Genomic DNA, 22427 nt, shown 5'->3' on the forward strand with positions numbered 1-22427 from the left:
CCTACCATCAAGTCCAAAAATTCCTCGAAGAGCACCGCCTTCTCGGCCTTCGGCAGTCTGGTTTCAGACCTCGTCACGGGACGGAAACAGCTCTACTTGACCTGAAAAATCAAATGGATGACATTCGTGATGCAGGCAAACCAGCACTCGTGCTCCTCCTCGATCTATCTGCAGCATTCGACCTCGTTGATCACAACACACTCTGCCACCATCTCTCTATAGCAGCCAACTTCTCCCCAAAAGCATGTGCATGGATCACCTCATTCCTACAGGAAAGGGCCATGAAAGTCTTCTCGGACTCAGCATGCGCATCTCCTAGCCACATCAAATGTGGGGTGCCCCAGGGCTCCTGCATAGCACCCACCCTCTACAACCTGTTCACATGGCCTCTCTTCAATCTCCTCGATTCTATGGGCATCTCATACACGAACTATGCGGATGACACCCAAGTGCTATAGGTGACTATGAGCTGGACAAGAACATCCTCAACTCCATCTACGCCACCATCCAAGCCTGGATGGCAGACAACTGGCTTTGTCTCAATAGCGAGAAGACCCAGCTTTTACTTATTGGGTCACCAACCATTCTAGGCAACCTTGACAAACAATGCACCTCTTTTACCACCGACAACATACCGATTGTGGTATCCCAAACAGTCAAGACTCTAGGAGTCTACCTCAAATCTAATCTCACCATGGACAGGCATGTTAATGCCATAGCCTCCTCATCGGCACACTACTCCAAACTCATCTACGCAGCAAGACCCTTCCTATCCTCACAAAATGGCCTCACTATTGCTAGGGCCATCATAGGATCCAGGTTGGACTACTGCAATGCACTCCTTGGTGGGACCGCCAGTAAAAACATCGCTAAGCTCCAGCTTGCCCAGAACAACGCCCTCAGGGCCGCTACAGTTTTTTCCAGGAAAGACCACATTTCTGACCTTAGGAGGCAGGTCCACTGGCTGCCCATTAGGCAGAGGATCATCTTTAAAACCCTCTCCCTCACCCATAAATGCCTTCATGACCTTGCTCCCCCCTACCTTGCCCAGAGAATTTCACGACCCACCTCGGCCAGGCCCACCAGATCTGCCTACACCAACCTGATTTCTACCCCCAAGACTTGTAGAGTACGTGCGGGCGGTTTGAGCTTCTCAGCCCTAGCAGCCTCACATTGGAACGCCCTACCTTCGCTCCTCAGGGGGATTGACTCTCACCTAGCCTTCCGCAAAGCCTTAAAAACTAGGCTGTTTGTCTAAACCTACCTGCCTTTATATCTACAGGCAGACGAACGTCATTTGTAACTATGCTCCGCTCCTCTCTCTGTAACTAAGTAACTTATGTTTCCTATGTTTACATAATCTTGCTGCTTACGCCTTCAGGTAATAGCGCCTCGATGTCTATGGGCTGCAGTGCTCTCTACAAATGTAAAAAAAATAAAAATAAATAAATAAAATCTCCAGATTTGCTCCAGTTTTAAGCTTTGTGAATCAAGTATAAGGTAGCAAGTGCAAATATGAGAAGTTCACTGACGTCTCCTGATTTTTTCCAGTGAAAACCTTTGTGATTCTGGTGCGAATGGTAAGCAAGTAGCAGTTGGGAGGTCGTTATAGAGAGTGTGAGAGCTCTGTGATGGTCAGTTTAGACAATTTGATAGACCGAGAGCAAAGCCGGCAGTGGATATCTAAGGGCATGAATGAGAGAAAGCATGTCCTCAGGTGGTGGTGAAATTAGCAAATAGCAAATGGTGAATAGTTCTAAAGAACCTCCAAAGAAGCCTTGTCCTTCAATGAGTCATCTTCAGTGAGGGTCCCTTTAATACTCCATTCCTGGAGGCACAGGTTCCATCTTTAATTGGTTATCAACTACAGGAGATAAGCATGTCCATGCCCACTTGGAAATACAGGGATAGATGTGAAGCAGGTAATACCAGGGGCCAGGAATGCCATGGCCACGATTACCCAAATACAAGGAAATGAAAACATAACCAAAACAAAAGACCAAGATAAAAGTAGCAATACAAATGAAACCAGAAATCCATCATGGGGGTCAGCATATATTGGTCACTCACTACACTACTTAAAGTACTTTTATTGAAGGGGACCATAACATATCCAATGCAGTTTGTCTAACTAGAGAACCCAGCTTCCTTTTCTTTGACTGCACTGAGGCTTTCATTGATGGGCATGTCCAGATTCCCCCTCAGGGGAGGAATCAAGGCCTGGGGATGTAGGTTACATTCTACTCTCTGGTCACTTCAAACATGGTGACCCTTTTGTCAAGAAGCTATAGTCTTCTTTAATGTACACCTATGTGAATCAGCAGGGTGCTATTCTCCTCCCTCTCCTCCCTCGCCTGCCTTACTGAGCCACTGAGCACGGCTGCATGAATAGCCACATGGCGGAGGGAAGAGCCATTTTCCAAGAGGGTCCCTGCAGCGAGGCCAGAGAGGAAATAAGAGATCCTCCCTGTCCTCTCTACACATGTGGCTAGCTATATCACCACACCATGAAGGGAGCCACAGATTGGTGAAGTCCCCCATTCATAATGCAAAATGCTAGAAAAAGCACAGTGCAGACATATGACTTTGTTGAGCATGTCTACCTACACCTCTCAGGGGCTGACCTGTGTTTTAGTAACATGGCAGTGCTTTAATGGCATGTGTATTCCTGCCAGCAAATGTTGGACCAAAAGGCTGGCATGACAGTATCTGCCTTTTTATTGTGGGCAATCCTAAGCCTACATTAAATTAAATACATGTGGGCCGTGGATCTGAAATCTAAATGCAAGCCATAACTTGTTATGACATGCTGATCTCTTCAACTCTAGGATTCTCTAATTATATTGGCCAAAACCTATTGATGTCATTTTATTAACAGCTACGATTATTTGCCAACTTCCTGAACAATGTCTCCTGTGTATTGACAGCCTTTTGCAGTGGTCCAGTGCTTCACAGGGCTAGCTTTAAAGGGCCAGGAAAAGTCACACCAGGCTGATAATTACCAGAGACCTTTTGATGTAGGCAAATAGAGGAAGGGGGTGGAGTTCAGCAGTCCGGGATTGGACTTTCCAGTGAGAGAAGGGATTGACAATCTTTGATTTCTCAAAGGTTCCCAAAACCTTATGTCCCCTAAATTTCCTTCAGACTAAGCCCCTTGGGTATGATATCACCAGGCAAGAATATTCTGAAACAGCATTTAGGGTGTGACCACATGAAGAAGCCTAGAAGGGAACTAATCTGTTGTGTTCTTTTGCCTATAAAAAGTGGAGACCCTCCTGCCAGCGGATTCATCTTTGGACACTTGAAGAAGAAGGATTCATGTGGAACCTGGTTGAGTACTATCTGTTCCAAATCCTCTGCAATAGAGTTGACAACCATAATTTCCAAAAAAGAGGTAAGCTCTTCTCCACAACCATCCTAAGAGAGTGATTGGGGTGACAGCTGGCTGGAAAAGGTCCACTTCAGCTGAGATCGCTGGCACCCAGGACCTGCTCAATGGAGGTAGAATAACCCTGCAAGTGCTTTCTGGGACTTTCCAGGCTGGGCAGCGCAAAAGAAAGGATTTACCTTGTCTCTGAAGAAGTTGGACAGGATCCCACCAGCACCCTTGAAATCACTAGTTCTAGACACTATTTTCAAGCTTCCGGATGTTGTTGAGCTGGCTTGACAGCTTTGTGGTGCTTTTCAAGACACTGCCAGCACCCAGGCCTGTGACAATCGCCACCTTTTGAATACCCTCAGGAGCTGTCGATCCACTGACTAGATCCATCGCCTGCCTTCACTTCAGTGTTTTTGAGCAGATTACCACTGAAGAAGTGCATCTCTTTATGGAACCCTTTTGAACCACTTTTACCTATTGAAGACGCTAACTTGACTCAACGCGCCTTGTTCCTTCATCCAAATTCAATTCTATCACTACTATAGGACTGCATTTCATCGATGGACCGTCTCGAATCAATTGTCTCAAAGCCTGCGATCCAGTCGGAATAACTGCCACACGATGTCTAGATGCCGACTCAACCCATTTAAAGGGACTAGAAGCGTGATCCAAAGCTGTTGAGCCCCAAAGACAAGAATTCTAAGGAATTGAAGTGATTATGTCTCCCAGGCCCACTTTAAAGAGCGCTAGTGGCTTGTAGGTCCTGCCTCTCTACCTCGTGAAAGATATTCTCAGTAACTTTGTCAATTGCTGCTGTAATGATTGCCTGCACGCATGTCATCAAAATCAGAATGCCCCTTTGTCCCAAAGTCTGCATTCGCTCTTTTTTCCCCTTCAGGGTTGGGTTGTTAGTGTTTTTATTAGCTGTATGTATTTTCTGGTTTAATTGAAAAGCCCTAATTTTATAGAATTTTGGTTGGACATTTTTTTATTTTGGAACTACAGTACTATTGTTGTTTTGTTTGCTTATGGACCAGCTCACATCCCTCCTGAAGTGTCTAGCCTGCCCTCGGCCTGCACTTCCATAAGAGACAAAGGACGCATACCTGTCAGGCTGTGTCCTTGTCACCTTTATGATTGTATTTGACTGAGTAGGAGTTGTATTCACTGCTCATCCCTGTACTCCTGTACTCCTGCAGAGCAGTAGTCATTTTTGTCAGACATACACCAGACATCCATGGTCCTTTATGATTGCTCTATGTGTGCGATGTTATTTAAATGAAAGACAGATAACATGAGCATAGATAGCGCCTAGATGCCTTAGGGTTGTGGGCCCTGAAATAAATGCTGAAATAAATAAATAAATAAAATTCAGCTCACATGAAAAGGAGACAGGAACAGTCCTCTGCAGGGATAAACCTGGGGAGACAAGGAAAATAGACAGGAAACTTGCCAGTGGCTGAGGATCTTTATGGGAAGGGGATTGGTAAAAACAAAGGAGATTTCTTACATGTATGGTATGGCCCTTACCGCAGATAGATAACGCTATTAAAACATTCCACCCAGTGATGATAAAATATTCTGTTTAAAACAAGTAATGTCGAAAGAGATTGCCCTCTGCCACTGCATTGTGCTGGGTAATGAGCTATTGGGGACCATAACGCCCAGTATAGCCCGAGCTAAATGTCTCTGTCACCATGATGTAGGGATGCAAATTGCGTGAGTGGAGCAGTTGGGATAAGTAATTATGCAGAGAGTTTCTCCCGCACAACACGTTGCAGTGGACGGAACATTCCCTGTGCTATTCTTCTTGCCACACTGTCGAGGTTCTCTGGAACCTTCACAGGGACCTTCACTGTGGCAATAAGCGCCGAGACGGTGGGCCAATACCGCCCCAGGTAAACCGCCCCGGAGCCCATAGTTACAGGGCATAGTTAACGAAGGCCACGGGGGCATTATCGCAGGCAGTTTTGTCCCACCGTCGAGGGGCTTATTGCCATTAGTATTCCGGGGTCCGCAGGCTCGGTAAACTAGTTTTTCAGAGTGCCCAGCCCCAGAACACTAATGGCTGACAAAATCTTTTCAAGCAGCATTTATTTTGCCGTTTGAAAAGGTTTTGTTGCAGTACGCGTTAGTTCTAGGAACACTAGAGCGTGCGTACTGCCTCATTATTTTGTAGCAACAGGGCACCATTTTGGGCCAAGCTGCTCTGTACTAATGAAATGGAGGAAACTGGCCACCTTGAAAAGGAAGAAGGGACTACGTGTGGTCCCTTCTCCATTTCCAAGGTTGCCTTGAAAAAAAAAAAAGAGTGTACCCGGCACACGAACAACGTATGTGCATCCACAGGATTACACTGTGGTATGGCTCGGAAACGAGCCAATCCACGTTCAGTATTTCCCGTGGATGCAAGGTGCCGGGTACTAATGCTTCGTAATTCTCGGTATTGTTTTCTTTCTGTCAACAGATCCCCCAAGCTAGCGCATGTTAGAGAGTGCGAACCTCCGACGCCCGTTATCAGGAAACAAAGGCTTACAAAATGTTATGGGTGGGCTGGGATATTTCTGTAGGGTAAAACTAATTTATTGAGGCCCTTTGAGTAATGCAAGTGACTCAAACTGGGTGGTTTGTATAAATAAAGGTGGGGTGGGTGAAGCACACAATGTACGCCTGATACCTTATCATACCAGAGAGAAGGTGAAGTCACATGACCAAGGGAGCTCATGCAAATCAAAAGACTTCGCCTGAAGCTATCAGTGCAAGTGCTTTTGAGTGATACTGAGTTGCAGATTTCATGTTGTATGTGCTCTGTGTGTGTGTGTATGTGTGTGTGAGAAGCGGATGCTGCTTCTGCTTGTGCTTCAACTCTTCTTCGTGTGACTGAAGCGTGCGTTATACTGCCCCTGCAGTACCCCTTCGGTGTGTGACGAAAGCTGCATGGCTGTTACTTTATCTGTTCCAATAAAATGTATGCACTGGATTGTTGTCATCCTTTGTATTTGAAACTCATCAACTCATCATTATGACGTTAACAGAAAACTTACAAAGCCAATTCCTGTGATGCAGAACTGCGCATGACATTAATGGCCTCATTTTAGGTTTGGTGGTATATCAGTGGTAAATCTGCTGAGATACCACCAAACTGTATAACCGTTACCACCACTTGGTCCAGCAGTATCCCCGCCAGATTACAAGTGGCGGTGGTGGCGAAAGTCTCCATTTCATTGGAGTGCATAGAACTCCATGGGGCATTTCGGCAGAATTACCGCAAGTGGTAATTCTGCTGAAATTGGGCAGTAAATTGGCGAATTTACCTCCGGCCCATAGCTGCTAGAGAATCCACCAACTTTCTGCCTAACTCATAGTTGGGTGGTGCAGCATATAACCCGCTGCCGAACTTGTAAGGCCGAATATGCAGGAAGGGTGGGGAGTTTTGTGATGATACTACGTATTTGTGATCACACAACGAAATATGAAAAGAAAATCTTATTTGAAAACTGAAGGGCCTTATTCACAGAGTGTTTTCCTATGGGATTGCACTATTATAAAATGCTTTTGTGAATCAGGCCCTAAATCTTTAGGAAATGCACATTTGTCTTAAAGAGGGGTACAACCGAATTGAGAGCATTTATAGCAGGTGGTAAGTAAGCCTGCTTGGTACTTACTCAATATAAACGTGCCCTATGCAGGTTTAAGGAAGTGGTATTCAAACTTGTGTATGCTGAGCCCCCCATGAGTAAAAATATTGTTGCTAGCCCCCTCAAATGCCATTTATGCTTATATTTTCTATTAAAAGCCGTCAGCGTCCCCCTTTTGGAAGAGCCTTGTGCCCCCTGGGTCATCCTTTGGGCCCTCGCAAGGGGCGGGGGGCAGCCCCACAGTTTAAAGGACGCTGGTTTTAGTCAGGTGTGGACGGGGAACCAGAAGAGACCCTCGAGATCTTTTTTTCAAAGTGGCCCCATATTAGACAGTGTGAGCAAGCACAACCCCACTTCCATGGAAACGGTTGGAAATAAAATAGATAACCACACAAAAGAGGTACATGATTCAGAGGCCCAGCAGGAAATCTCCAGAGTTCCCTATAGGCCAGTCCACCCTGGATTACTGGTTAGCCCTCTATCTTCGCAAGTCCTCAGATCAGAGTGAGCATTAGCTGTTCGTCACACCCATTGACGTGTCTCGGCGGCAGTCTTTGTCCATGGAAATCCCCTCATGTGAACCTTTCGTGAGCGGCTACGTTGCAGCATACATGAGCTTTCCAAGCCAGGCAGGAGACGTGGTTTTCATGTCCTCCTGTCCATGTCCTCCATGGACAATGTTGCCGGCTGCCTGTCAGTCTGGCTTGGGCACGTGCAGGGCATCAGAATCAGCAATGCGTTGGCCCCTTGCAAATGCAACCATGCAAAGGTTGGCAAGGTCAATTTGCTGCCTCAGAAATGTGGTGGAATGCAAGCATATGCATGGCAGCATAAATCATGCCCATTGTTGTCCGAGGGCATCTGTCTACCCAGAGTCCTGTGACAACTCACCCTGGAATTCTGGGAGCTCAATTCTGGAGCTCTTCAACTGGGGGACATCATTGGACGAGCCCGTCTGCGGGTTCAGATTCCTGTCTACATTTCCATGTCTTTCTTGTAGAAAAGTAAGGAGGACCACAATTTTGACCTCCAAATGATGGAAGTCTGAATGTTGATTTTCTATTGATTATATTTCACCTGATGCAAATATATCGCCCCATATTCATTTCAATCTTATTCTATGAAGACAATCAACCTTCCAAAAGAATTCTCAGTTCTATTCCTTCACCATTATAAATCTTCAAGCTAAATCGATATGGTTGCTCCCTTATTTTGACATGGTCGGTATTTTGCACTCTTGTCATCAGGTCATGGCACATATCCTGATACTTTAACGATATAAATGCCGCTTCTTCCCTTTTCACTTTTCTTCATCCTGATCACAGGGCCTTGTACTCAGAGCCCACACAGGAGCACATTTGTTGGTCACTTGCCCTGAACAATTACACTAACGAGAATGTCAAAGAAAAATCTGGTTTCAGTGATGCTTTGATACATGCTCAAAGAAACAGGACTCTAGAATTCCTTCAAACTGAGACACGATTTACTCATCCTCATTGATTTGCCTGATACCTTAGCTCCAACGTCTGGCTTGGCACCCCTAAAAGCCATCCAAAGTGCCATATACAAATAAATTCAATCACATCCCCCTTTATCTCCTTCAAGGAGCTGCACTGGCTACCCCTGCCGGCATGCATCACCTTGAAAACTGCCTACATCACCTGCAAAGCCATGATAACAAAGGCCTATGCTTCGAAGGCCTGTGAGGAATTCGACCATCTACACGGTTGGTGTGCGCACGCCTGAGCTTTTTGGAAATGTTTACTGAAATTGAATGAGGGCACTGCACACATTTTCCTATCCTCACTGCATGACATACACATAGACTTGTGTACTCTGGGTGGACAAAACCTACAGGCCCCTCCACCCTGTGATATCTAGTTGGAATATGACAGCCAAGAGTACATCTAGGCATCTCAGAATGGTGAAGGAAACACCTTCCTCCTGCCATGGCCAGCCAAATTAACTAACAAAGACTCCATGGATCCACCCTATCCTTCGTTAGCTCTACTGGTGGCAGCTTTGCATACTAATCAGAGTTAATTAAAAACAGGCCTACGGGCAGCCTGGTCGCAGGACTAACAAAGGATTGGAAAACCCCAACAACCTTTGATATGCACTGTGTCAACCTGAAGCCAGCTTCCGCCCTTCAGTATCAAGGGCAGTGAAGTGTCATGCCTGGGACTGCTTGTTTACAGTAGTGATTCCCGCAGGGGGACCTCATATAGAAGTACAAGTGTGTGGATTGATGGAGACAGAATGTCTGTTCTCGCTGCAACTTCAAGGGAGACCTTCCGCTATAATCAGGAACCACAGAGAGCTCCAATAACTAGAGAGACCCTTTGATCCACAACAGACAGGAAGATGGGTAGAACTTAGTATTACATGTTTTCACCCCTTTACCTTTTCTGTTGCAAAGCACTCTGGTTATGTCCTCATGCATACAGGAGATTGTTGGTGGAGACCCAGGATTGTTTCATTAAAGTTGGCTTAGCCTACACCAATCACTCTGGCCCATTTGGCTTTAAAAGAGGGCTGAGCCCCTCTTTTGGGAAGATCATCTGAAGACTGTGCAAGAAGTAGCAAGAAGAACTCAGCATTGGACCATGGCTGATGGTGCAGTCTGCCTTACATCTTCTGCCGGTGAAGGAAGGCCAGGACATCCAAGAGGGAAGAAAGACCCCTCAACTAAACATCTTCCAGGGAACAGAGGGAGATACCGAATCCAGAAGACCCTCCAGCAGCTCCATTCCTCAACTAAACATCTACCAGGGAACAGGGGGAAATACAGAATCCAGAAGACCCTCCAGCAGCTCCAGAAGCATTACTCAGCCAGCACACAGCGTGCCATGACAGGCTGTGCAGCAAGCTTCCTATGTGGGAAGTGCTAAAGAGTCTCTGAACCAAACTTAGCACAAGGCAGCTGCTTGCAACACCCTCCTCAGCTTTGGGCAGTCCACCTTAAAGGACGACACAAGCCCAGTGAAGAAGCTAGGAGGAGTGTGTCGACAAGCATCTACCAAATTCCGCCTTAAAGGGCCTTTACAAGCCAGTCGAGCCCCTTGAGGTGTAACTGACTGCCCTACTGACTGTTGTTACACCGCCGTTGCTCACGCCATCCGAGACGCCTCGACCAGTGCTTCAGACCAACCGACTAGCACTGTGACAACGATTCCTGACCTTGAGCCGCTGTGTAGGCCAGGCTGCAGTCGTCCGTCCAGCCTCGCTCGCTGAACTGCCTGCCGCCTGATACCTGAAGCTGCCTCCCGTCATGCCCTGTGTCGCAGAAGCTACCAAGCACCCTAAAACCGACTCTACACTGTCGGACACTAAGAATTACAAGAAGCACAAGGCACATTGTGGTTCTGTCCCCCTGGTCCTTCTCCGAAAGCCCCTAGTGACATTTTACGGCACATTGCTCCCTTTGTGTTAAAATCAAGTATCCTTGAACTATTGTGATTAATTACTATAACGAATACCCTCCTGTCCGTATCCAGAGTGCATTGTTTTTCCTTCTTTGAAGCTGTCTGTCCTCCTCTTTCCTTTACAGGGGGCGTTGCATTTTGTAGTGTGCTAGAACTGTCTGTTGTTATAATAATAAAGTAGATATGTTTATACAACCTTGACAGGACAGTCCCTTTTATCATTGGATAATAATTGTATTTTCACTGTGATGCAACTAACCAATGATCCACAACCTTTTGGAGATTGGCCTGCCGTTCCATTCACGTTACCAAAATTGGACAAGGAGGTTTATAATTTACTTGTGTTTCCAATCTGTTCAGATCCCTTCTGGTGTAAAATAGGTGTGGGGCTGATTGATGGTTTAGAAAGCGATATTCATTCCTGGACTACTGGTGCCCCGGAAGTTGATTCATTACAAGGTCAAATAATTATTTAGTAATGTTATGCTATATTGCATTTGTATAGTGCCTCCTGCCATGGGTTATGGCATCGAAGCGATTTCAGTTCCACCAGAAGCAATAACATCATCAGGCTGAAAACCAAGATGTGTCAGAAAGTGAGGACTAGAAAAATAGGCCTTCTCCTGGTATGCACAAAGATGGTGGAATAAAAAGCCTTCATCAATCAAAATGCTGCCACCATGTCACCACGCACATCCCCCCTCAAACTCCTGCACTTCGCAAAGGACCGAAAGACCCTGCTCTTGAAAGAACAACTCCAGAGCACTCCACAGATAGCCTTGAAGTTGTATTCATGTGGTGTCCCCTTTCCAGTGACTTAAGGGGTATCAAATCAATTGATGCTTTTAAAAAGAAACTGAAGACTTGGCTTTTTAGTTAACTTTTCCTAGTTTTCCAGATGTGTTCATGCTATACCTTTGTTGTTGTTGGTTCTCGTGTTTTTTGGTTTTTGTTCTCTGTATTGGCACCCTTAAGCCTTCGGGTCCATGGACAGCGTGGTATAAATCAATAAAAGTCAAAGCAAAACAGTGAATTGTCTTTCCCTCAGGGCAATGCTTCTGCCCACATTATTGGTGCTAGGGCGCATCAGCATTTCTATTCTGTGTGTACTCATTTCTAATAACATCCCTGGGTATTCCGTGATGTTCTTTCTCTCACTCCAAGTGGAGGACTTGAGTCATTTCTGAAAATGAATAACTTCTATCAATCCATCCACATTCAAATGTTTCTTTTACCTTTTTTTTGTATTATTTCCTTGGTTTATCAGGTGGTACTGGAGTGCCCCACAAAATCCCACGTTAGCATTTTCTTTTGTAATTTGCCTTTTAGTCCCCTGGCTGAAACTTTACAGAACTCCACAAACTTCCAATCTATCATTCTCGCAAATTTGTGTGTGGTGTGTGCTATTTCTCTACTTGGACAATGACAACCTCTTCAACAAGATGTAAGGCACTGTCCATCGTTGTATAGCAATGATTTTGCTAGAGTTAAGTCACACATGTGATTAATGGTTTCAATCCAGTCCAGGAGGAAGGTTTGTATGAACAATAATGCGTGCTCTTATATGACTTCATGCAGAGTCCTCCTGAGTGCTGTAATAAAAGGTATTATTATTAACACCCCAATAAATGGTACTCGTGGTATTTAGTAAAAGTAGTGTGCACCAGGCAAGTGGTCAATGTTTTAAATGCACATATTGTAAAAGGGCCATAGGGCACCGAGGTGATTCAGAATGCAGTGTGCAAATCACACAGCTCTCTAGCTCACTGTTAACACTGGGTGACTCATGGAAACGTATCCACTCACCCATTAATGGATGGCATTATGCCATTTCACCACGGCACAAGTTGGCCATACAGTTGCACACACAGCCGATGCTGCCCCTTTAAATTAATTTGATTCCAAACACTAATGCCATCCCCTTTTCTGTAATTTATCAGGCTGCTCCCACTCACCCAATAATCATAGCCCGCCCCCGGATTTTCCAGGCGACTCTGTTAGAACTCTCAGTACGAGGCACTGGGTGGGGCCATCTCGGGGCCAAAATCCAAACCAGTCCTATTTGGCAAATAAATGGTTCTGATACTGGTGTTACGCGGGCACCTTCACAAGGTAGGCAAATATTTGTGGTGCAGGGTGTGGGGGTCAGGGATGTGGGCTGGGCCTGTGTTGGGGCATATAAGGCGAGCACAGCCTTTAGGCAGCTGAACCATCGCTGGCATTTCACCTCCTAACTATTGACTCCCAAAGGTGCCGCGCAGCAGACACTATGAGGGCAGCAGTAAGTACTCCAGATAATTTTTCTAAGGCTATTAAGCGTCGTATTCTTTTGATAAATTTCTTTGTTAAAACAGTGGGCTTGGCAGGCCTGACGGAAGATGGAGTAGCCTACAAAACACTATTATATTATAATAAATCCCCACTTTGGTATTCTCAGAGTGCCTAGACTTGTCTGAGAGTTGGCGAACCGCGTCCCCACCATGGGGTATCCATATTTTAGTGGAATTCTTAGAGAGCCTCGACTTGTCCGAGAGTTGGCGTATTGTGTGCCCAACAGGAGTATACATATTTTAGTGGTATTCTTAGAGTGCCTAGACTTGTCTGAGAGTTGGGTCTACCAGGGATATCCATATTTTAGTTTGTAGACGGAAAAGGATCAGGGTGAAATTAAGTAGATGCCTCAAAAAATCTGCACAGTTCATTTTATGTGAGAGAATGTGGCATGCCCATTTACTCAAATACCACTATTCCACAGGTGTGCCTTTCTGGCCTCTAAATACGTGACTGTGATGTTATTTCCATTCACTTAGGTGCATGCAGAGGTGTGGTTTAGTCCCATTACGCGCACGCGTGTGCGCTCGTGCGTGTGCGCGCGCGCTCTGTTTTACCAATGATATAGAGCAGGGACCAGCCCTGCAGATCAGCAGTATAGGATCCACTTTTGCTCCCTAAAATCAGGCAAATACTTCCAACAAAACAATGAGGGAGTTTAAATACTCTGAACAAAAGAAATAGGGATCAAAAGACACATTTTGTATTGATATTTTCATTAATTAAGCAATTGGGATGTCAGTTCTACCATAATGGCCTTCATAGGATAGATTTTGGGCGATGGGAGTGTAATCAGGAGAGGGCTTCTTTACAGTAGGTGATAGCTGCCTGGATACAAGTAAACCAGCTGGTGGAGGGGGAGTATAATGAGATATATCAGGGAGGAACTGACAGAAACAGGATACACCTTTAGGATGTAGTGCCAAATCTGCATATAGCGCCACAGATATGTTCAGACCAGTGCGGCCAGAAAAGCTGAGCTGCAGGAAGCGGCTCCAATGTTATTATGGCGGCTCTGAAGAGGGGGTTTATTATGCATCCTTACATGCGCCTGCATCACGAGGTGAACAGGAGTAAAGATTCAACACCAATACCGGCGTTAGAGTTAGAATATGCTTCCATTTGCTGGAAAATGTGAATTACTTTTTTACACAGTGATATATCATTTTACTCAAAACCAGAGGTCAAGTCCTAAAAAAAAGTACCAATTGAATGTGCCGTCACCATAAATTAGCCTATCAAAATGTCCTTTGAAAGAAGTGGGGGACTCCGTCCACCCGCGTGTACCCTCGACTTGAGCCCTGCTCCCAATCCCAACGTAAAAGCATGGGAAGTACAATATTCTCACTCCAGAATCTTTTCTGGACCGGGGACGGAACACATGGCCGGCTCAGTCCCCAACTTTAGAGCTTTTCGCGGGCCATGTAGTGTTCGGGAGAACCTGTCCACTTTCCTTGGTCAGAGCTGTATCTTTCATGATTGTTGCAGCTCAAGCCCTGCATTATGGAAGGGCTACGGATGTAGGATTGTGATGATAGTGGCAGGGGCTGTCAAAGAGTCGCCTCCTGGGAGAACAGGGAGAGGCTTCACTGACACCTTTGGCAAAATATGTGGTTTTTGAACCTCTCCCACCCTGTCAGTAGGACAGCCCTACTTTTCTCCAAACAACAGGTATTTCAGCAGGACTGAGAAACTTGCCATACAGCCTGGCCTGTGTGAGAGCTTCCTTATCTATGGTCTGCATACGTTTGTGCTCCCTGCACCAGTGTGGACTGACTAATCAGTAGGAAGACAGACATCACAGTGGGGTTGCGTTGATATACTGGTGGGTAGGTAGACATAACTGTGAGGTAAATAGAGACATTTGTGGTTACTAGGGCCCAGCCAGCCCCCCAGGTCCTAACCCGGCAGAATGCACAAACGCATCTTAAAGTAAATTCTTAAAATGTTCCCATAGACGGACTTCGGTCCCCAAGGGCGTTCCAACCACAAAGCGCATTCAGGCCATACAAATGGGGAAATGGTGCTAGATATATGAGAACTACAATACAATATAATATCGGCGGATAGAAAGACAAATTGGTAGGTAGGTGATATATCAGTATGGTATGGTATGTTGTCATATTCGTAGGGCCTGATCGACATATTGGTAGAGTACCTGGGCATATCAATAGACAGCCATTAAGTGGCATAGATAGACCCATTTAAGGAAAAGACAGGCATAGTTAGGCATATAGTTAGGATGTACACCGCCCAATCATATTGGTATGTAGATGGGCCTGACAGTAATCAGCCTAGCAGACTGCTGCCTCTGTAAGAGTGTCAGTGCTTGGGCAGGCAAGCATCAGAATTATCTGTTTCACTCACAGGTGTTCTCTTTTCCAACACAGATTCTCGTGGGTGTGCTTCTGGGAGTCTTCTTGGCACCAGCATTAGCTGACGAGGTAAGAGCCAGAAATGAAACAGTGCCCGAGGCTTCGCCCTTTAGGCTAGGACCGAGACTATGGCCCTTCCACGCACCTCTCTCCCCCTGCCTCTTTCCCTCTCTGCTCCTCATCCTCTACCCTTCTTACCTTCTGTCTCTGCCCTTCTGTCTGCATTTCTTTTTTTCTCTATTTCTTTCCCTCGTGTAAACACCCTTCCCTCTTTCTGTCTGCCTCATTCTGCCTCTTTATTTCAGTCTTTCTTTTATTTCTACCTCACTACTCTTTCTTATATATCTCTAGCTTTGAAAGGTCTCTTACCATAACTCTTTGTTTTACGTGCAGACATGCACACACATGTGCACACAGACACACAAACACACGCTTCCGCAGAAGCCCAGCGTACATACTTTAATTCTTTTGCTGCCATGGGACATCATTTCTTTCTGTATCCTCGGACCGCAGTGTATCCTCCAGCAAAGTCAAGTCTGCATTGCTCTGTTCAGACCCTGTGTGCACAGGTCTCCGCCCTGCACCTTAGCAGCGGATGGTCCATCACTCTCTCTCTCTCACCGCTTCTCTAAACTAAAACCATCCAGTTATTCATGCATGCATCCTTCCAGCTGCAGCTTGATTCTGTTTTTAACCTTTGTTTTTTGTGTCTTCTCTCCATAGTCAATCCAGATAATAAACCAGGGGAACGACGGCGGCAATGTGTACCAGACAGTGAACATCAACAGACAAACCAACGTGGCTGTTTTCAATGCCTATGCTGGGCGTCGCACAAGCAACGTTGTCCTGGATTACAACCAGGTAAGTAGCAAGCATGATATGACATGATATGGCATTTATAATGCGCCTATACACACAGTTTCAAGGCGCAATGATGCAAGGGAGGGGAAACAGAGGGAAGACAGAGACAACGATCTTACTAGGCCCAGTAACATTGAGATTGCGCAAGCACAAGTACAGGGGATGGGGGTAGGGGAAAAGTGCAGGGGTGTGGAGGGGGCAGTGCAGTACATGGGAGTGACAGTAAAAATAAAAAATTAGATAAAATAAAAAAATAGAATAGATACGGAATAAGTAAAAAGTGCAGCCAGCTCACCAGGTGCCACCGCAACTGCAAGGGTAAGTACAGACATCAGGTGTCAAGTGGTGCTGGTAGGGGACTGTAGGGATACAGAATACAGTCACCAAGTGCGGGGGGGTTATCAGGGAGGTAGTGCAGTGGTGCAACTGGCGGGGGGGACCTGGGCCCGAGATCAGAGGGTGGCCAGGTGACCAGTGCAGTTTCAGTTTCAGCCAGGTGTTCAGCAGGGGAGAGGAGGAAAGAAAGCAGAAGCCAAGAGTAAAGTTTTGAAGTGCTTCCTGAACCGGAGATGGTTCTCCTCAAGTTTCAGGGAGGCAGGGAGGCTGTTCCAGAGGGAAGCCCCAACCGAAGAAAGAGATCTACCGCCAACTCGTTGCTTGGAGAAGTGACTAACCCTGAGGGAGTTGGAGGCGGATTAGAGAAGAGCTCAAGAAGGAAGATATTTAGGAAGAGAGAGTTGTAGGTATTGACACCCCAGGCCCCAGAAGGCCTTGTGGACAATGCAGAGGGTATTAAACTTAATCTTCACAGCCACTGGGAGCCAGTGCAGAGATTTCCGTCCCGGAGAGATACGATCCCTGGGCTTGAGGCCAAGGACAAGTCTTGCAGTTCTGTTCTGGATGAGTTGCAGAGGGCGGAGAGTAGAAGTAGGCAGATTTTGAAAAAGGCTGTTGCAGGAGACCAGCCTAGAGAGAACCAGTGCTCTGGAGACAGTGAACTTCTGGGGGAAGGAGAGGAAAGGAAGAATACCTCTGAGAAGGTGTAGCTGGTAGTGTGACTTCTCAGAGACATCGGAGATGTGAAGAGAGAAGGAGAGTGTGGAGTCGAAGATGACCCTGAACATTTTAGCCCCACAGGTGGGAGCAGGAGGAGGGCCAAGAGAGGCCGGCCAGAGAGTAACAGGAAAGGAGGGAGCAGGTGTGCCGATGAGGAGAATCTCAGTCTTACTGGCATTAAGGCAGAGATCATTGGCAGCACACCACTCCTGGATAGCAGACAGGCAGTCAGAGGTGAGAGAAGGAGAAGAGGTGGCGGAAGGGAGCCTGAAAATGAGTTGAGTGTCATCCGCATAGCACTGAAAGTTGGGGGAGAGAGCGGCAATGTGGTGGGCAAGAAGTTCCAGGTATTGGTTGAATGGGCATAGCATCCCATCTTCTCCTATGCACTAGTCGGATGTCTGTACCTTTCTGCGATTACTTTCCAGTCACTGCACAGTGTGGGGAGCCATGCTATGAATTTTGAGTCAAACTGCCGACTACTTCCCCGTTCTCAAGTCAGGACACACCATGGCCTTTTACGGCCGCAAAACATCCTAATACCAGCACAAGAGATTGCTCATCTACACCAGAGCCAATTTAGCAGACAAGGTATTGTGCACTTAACACTGTTGTCTATTTTTCTCCTGCAGAACATCATCGCTTACCACATGCCCTACAGAGGTATCTGTGTGGTGGCCCATATGCACCTCAGCTCTTTCCCAGAACTCGGACGATTTGAAGAATTCATCCACAGCAAGAGGGTAAGTTTAGCTAATTTAAGGAATTTGCTAAGTTGCTGGCACCCTTCCATGAGTTGATGGATAGCATTTTGGAATAATAGTTTCTATGTATCCAGAGCCTGGTTCTCCGGTGGTAAAAACCAGTGATAGTGGTGCACCAGAGCATAGTACATTGCACTGGAAAAGGAGCTGGCAGAGTTGGATTGGCCTATTAAAGGATGGTTCTAATACATACAGGCACTCTAATGCAGGCGTGGAGTGCAATTGTCAAGGTCAGGTTATAGCCTTAATCCATTTTACATGTGAAAAAAAAACAGCCTGCCATATAACACATACGCTGATGGTATGACTATAAAGTGCTCTTCGTCGTCAAATTCAAGGGAGAGCAGGGACTTTTTGACTCACTCCAAACTCTGCTTCCTGTGTAACATGATATCTACCTACAACTACAAATTAGAATGAAGAGCATGCTGTGACTATTGCATTTTATTTATATCTATCCCTCTATATATTTATCCATCTATCTGTCTATCTATGTATCTATCTATCTATATATCGATCTATTTATCCATCTCTCTCTCTCTCTCTCTCTCTCTCTCTCCCTCTCTCTCTTTCTCTATATCTATCTATTTATCGATCCATCTCTCTTTATATCTATCTATCCATCTCTCTATCTCTCCATCCATCTATCTCTCTATCTATCTATTTGTCTCGGGAGGATATATATGTATCTAGCCATCTATCTATCTCTTTATCTATCCATCTCTATCTATCCATCTCTCTATCTCTCTATCTATCCATCTATCTCTCTATCCATTTGTCTCGGGAGGATAGCTCAGCGGCAACGTGCTTGCCTTGGAAGCAAGAGGACACAGAGCATCACAGGTTTGATCCCCGCGTCCGTGCTTAGAAACCTCTGGGTATTAAGCGCATTAGAAATAACCTGTCATCTATCTATCTATCCATCTCTCTATCTCATCTTAATGCGAGCACACTATCTAAACTGTAGTGTCTCTATGCATGCTGTGTCACTCATGGTCAATTGCGCTCTTCTGCAGCTTACACGCTGAGTACTAGTTGCGCATACTAATCTGCTCTCAATGTGTCTTGCATCCGTCATTGTCTATAACACCGAATCTGCTGTCAGATTGTAAATAACCTCTTTTTGGGGCCTGTCTTGTAACAGGACCTGAAGAAAGACCTGAAGGCTCTGGAAAAGCACTACGAGATCACCAATGACCAAGTCAGCAACCTTTCACAGTTTACCGGCGCGGTCCAGGGTCTCTGCTGGGATGTCCCCACCTACTGGGCCGTCGAGTACGAAGGTAAGTTGAAAGGAGAGCACTGGGCAACTGCACCAGACAGAAAACCTTAGGTTTGACAGTCTACGGCTGGAGAAAGGTGCCCGTTGCTGTGGTGCTTCCAGGGAATATAAAGATGGGTGTGGGTACTGGTGGGAGGCATGCTCTAGGACAAGGCCCTGAGCCAGTTGTACTCCCTCTCTCTCTTTCTCTATCTCCCTCCGAGCAAAAAGAAATCGAAGGTATGAACTGAACCCTTTTACAAAGTACTGATAATTTTGACCATTCATGTAGCACTCACAAGAATAATGTATCCTGGCACTTAAATAGAAATATGTATTAATATTTGGATAAAATGTGGTAGCTCAGTGGGTTCAGCACTCACTGCTCAAATCTTTGCGTAGCCTGCAGATTACAGGTTCAAACCCCAGCAAGGCTAATTCAGCATTTCATCCTTCCAAGGTTGATAATCACTACCAATTTGTGTTGGGTAATAATTGTGAATAGACATGCTCTATGTAAGGTGCTTTGGCGAAAGTGCTTTGTATATAACATATTAGTATTGTCAACTATATTTGAACATTAGAATGATGAAAAGCTGGGTCCAACCTGCCAGAATTCGAAGCTGCAAGCTAATTGTTACACAAGGTTCTCTGCAACAGGTCTCAATGTTTTCTTTACTGTTTTACCATCCAAAATGACTAAGTTAGACATCAGACTACAGCGCCACGAGGGTGCTCGCACGGCCACCAGATAAGACCTGGATGGTGGCCTCGATAAAGTGCAAAAAATATATAAGCTTCATTAAAACAATGTTTGCAAAGGCTTTATGAGTGATTGTAAGGAGAGCCAGAGTGGGTCTTGTGTGGATTATATTGAAGTGCCCTTGGGGAGCATTAAAAACAGCGGATGAGGAAACTTGTGTATTTGTCCTATAAGACTTCAGTGTGTCTTGATGCATGCCTTGAAACAGCATAATCATTTTGTTTGAAAGCAATCTAGATAGCTCTGCGTGTTAATTCGCCCGCTGCAGAATGCTAAACAAAAAATCGATCGAGGGTTTTGGAGAGAGCATACATTTGGGCATTGTTGTGGGAAACCCTCCAAACCACCCATTTTCAGCCTTTTGGGTCATAACAGAAGGGTAAAGTCAGTGCTTTAAGTGGGCCGGGGCCTGTCGGTGCCAGGCACCGACAGTCTCCTAAAAGTGGGGTTGAGCTGGGGCCCTACCGGGGCCCCCTGGTCCCACCACAACAATGGCAGAATGCATTATCCTGTTACTGCTGCAGCCGCGACGGTATATGCGTCCGCCATTAGGTCAGGCAAGCTGACAGAAGTGCCAGAAAGCCACAGCGTCGCTGTAGCTGGCTGACACTTCTGTCAGTCACTGTAACTTCCACTGGTGACCCCTCACGCGACAGGTCACCAGAGGAAGTTACTACCCCTTTGTTTCTCGAGGTCGCCGGGGCGTCTTTAACCCTCGGCTAACCTGGGGACTCCTCGACATATTTCGAGGTTTATAAAAGATGGCTTGAAAAGTGCACAATTCAAGTCATCTTTTATAAAGCTTTTCAGACAAAGACATCTCGGAAAGGTACGCATACAAATATATAAAATGTTTGCGTACCTTCGTAACTTACTATGGTTTGTGTATGTTTTTAAGGCCACGCCCATCCCACAAGCCATGGCCCCAAATAAGCCCCCCACCCCACCCCACGATTTCTTACCCCAGTTAAAGCCCTGGGTAAAGCCTGTGTGAAAATTAGGCTAAGTGCCACCCCGAAAGTGGCAGTTCAGTCTGAACAACTGAGTCGCATTACATCTGCAAAAGAAAACCCTGACTCCCCCCCCCGCCTCCCCTTGCACATGTCAAGACCTAATTTGGATTCATGCGTGAGTAACCCACATCTGAGCATACCTTCTCCAAATTGGCTGACTTCAACAAAGAAGGGGAGCGGCCTCATGCAAATAAGTCTTTGGGCCTCATTACAACCCTGGCGTTAAGGGGTTAACGGCGCCGTAAAAGGCTGCGGCGCCGTTAAACCCTTAACGCCCGATTCACACTTTAACGCCTACTTTTTGCAGGCATTAAAGTCCAACCTGCTAAGGGACCTTGGTGCTAATTACGGCAACGTAATTTACGGTGCCGTAATTAGCGCCTTCCCCATTCCCATTGAGCCCTATAGGCCAAAAATGGGAATGGGGAAGGGGCCATGGTGAATGGGGATTTACCCCCCCGCCAACCTTGGAATGGGGCGGTAAATCCGCCATCCACCATGGCGGAATTCGGCATGGACCATGGTGCTAATAGCCAGGGTTGTAATGAGGCCCTTTGTCCCAACCAAAAAAGAGGCAGCCCTGCAACGCATTGGTCTGGTAGCAAGGGAAGGCAGAGCAACACAGTTTTGCATCCCGGTCCCACACTTAGAGACTGCTCTCTGGTGTTAAGTGCGTAATAAAACAAATTAATTAATGTGTCCTACCCTTACTGTTCCTAAAGTCCCAAGCAATACCTCACTGGCACCTGCTGAGGTTGAAACATATCTGGGGTTGGTTGTTGTCTGATGCACAAGAGATGAGAGCTAGCACCTAGCCTGCCCCTTTCGAGGCAGGGACCAAGCCCTATGAAAGTTCCTGCTCTGCAATGACACAGCAGGGCCTGGCTTTGATGGAAGTCCTCCTTGCGTACATGGTCTCTGTTTTGACGTGATATTGGGGAAAAATGCAACTGTATTGAGAATAGATTTGTTTTTACAAATAAATTAACTTCGTTCTTTCAATTGCAGGGCCACGGAGTCAAGGGATTGGCGCACAGGGCTGTGTAGGAGCCAAGTTCCTCTTCCTGAACGTCGGCCTGTGCGGTGGTGTGCACCTGTTCTAAGTCCCCCCAGCAATTCTTCCTGTTACTGCACTGTCCGCGTTCCTATCACGAAGAGCCGTTTCACCGTGGACACAGAGGCTATGCCCCCGGTGGAATTTAACAGCAAAGATAGAAAGTCGGATGGTGGCACGAGCGTGTTGCATATCTACCGTGCACGTTAACATTCTGAAGAAGGGGTCCAAACGGCAGTGTGCTTGTGTAGCAAATAAAAAAGAATGTGGTTCAATCGGTCCTCTTTTCTTGGCTCTCTACTTTTCCGATGTGTTTGTTCTGCAGGTATTGATGTCACCTACTAGTGTTCACAAACGTACGAGAGCGAATGAATGAACAGAACGAATGTATGAATGAATGAATGAATGAATGAATGAATGAATGAATGAATGAATGAATGAATGAATGAATGAATGAATGGTTTTACGGATGTCTGGTTTGGTAATTTAGTGCCCATACACGAGATG

At 46.1% G+C, this 22427-nt stretch overlaps 1 protein-coding gene across 3 annotated transcripts in view; it reads left to right on the forward strand.

The window, feature by feature from the left end:
• Positions 1-22197, forward strand: part of LOC138491986 (gastrokine-1-like) — a 108189-nt gene extending 85992 nt beyond the window's left edge. For 2 of the 3 annotated variants that reach the window (XM_069618885.1, XM_069618884.1), the window contains 5 exons: positions 15164-15217; positions 15872-16009; positions 17698-17808; positions 18974-19112; positions 21875-22197. In XM_069618885.1, the coding sequence (XP_069474986.1) occupies positions 17716-17808; positions 18974-19112; positions 21875-21969 (327 nt within the window). In that variant the 5' untranslated portion in view covers positions 15164-15217; positions 15872-16009; positions 17698-17715 and the 3' untranslated portion in view covers positions 21970-22197. Of the gene's footprint in view, positions 1-5733; positions 5823-15163; positions 15218-15871; positions 16010-17697; positions 17809-18973; positions 19113-21874 lie in introns of those variants that run through there. The other variant, XM_069618883.1, reaches the window with a different exon arrangement.
• The last annotated feature ends 230 nt before the right edge of the window (positions 22198-22427 follow it).

Source organism: Ambystoma mexicanum, chromosome 10 (genome assembly GCF_040938575.1).
Source record: "Ambystoma mexicanum isolate Mex_15411 chromosome 10, UKY_AmexF1_1, whole genome shotgun sequence".
In the NCBI taxonomy this organism is placed as follows: Eukaryota; Metazoa; Chordata; class Amphibia; order Caudata; family Ambystomatidae; genus Ambystoma; species Ambystoma mexicanum.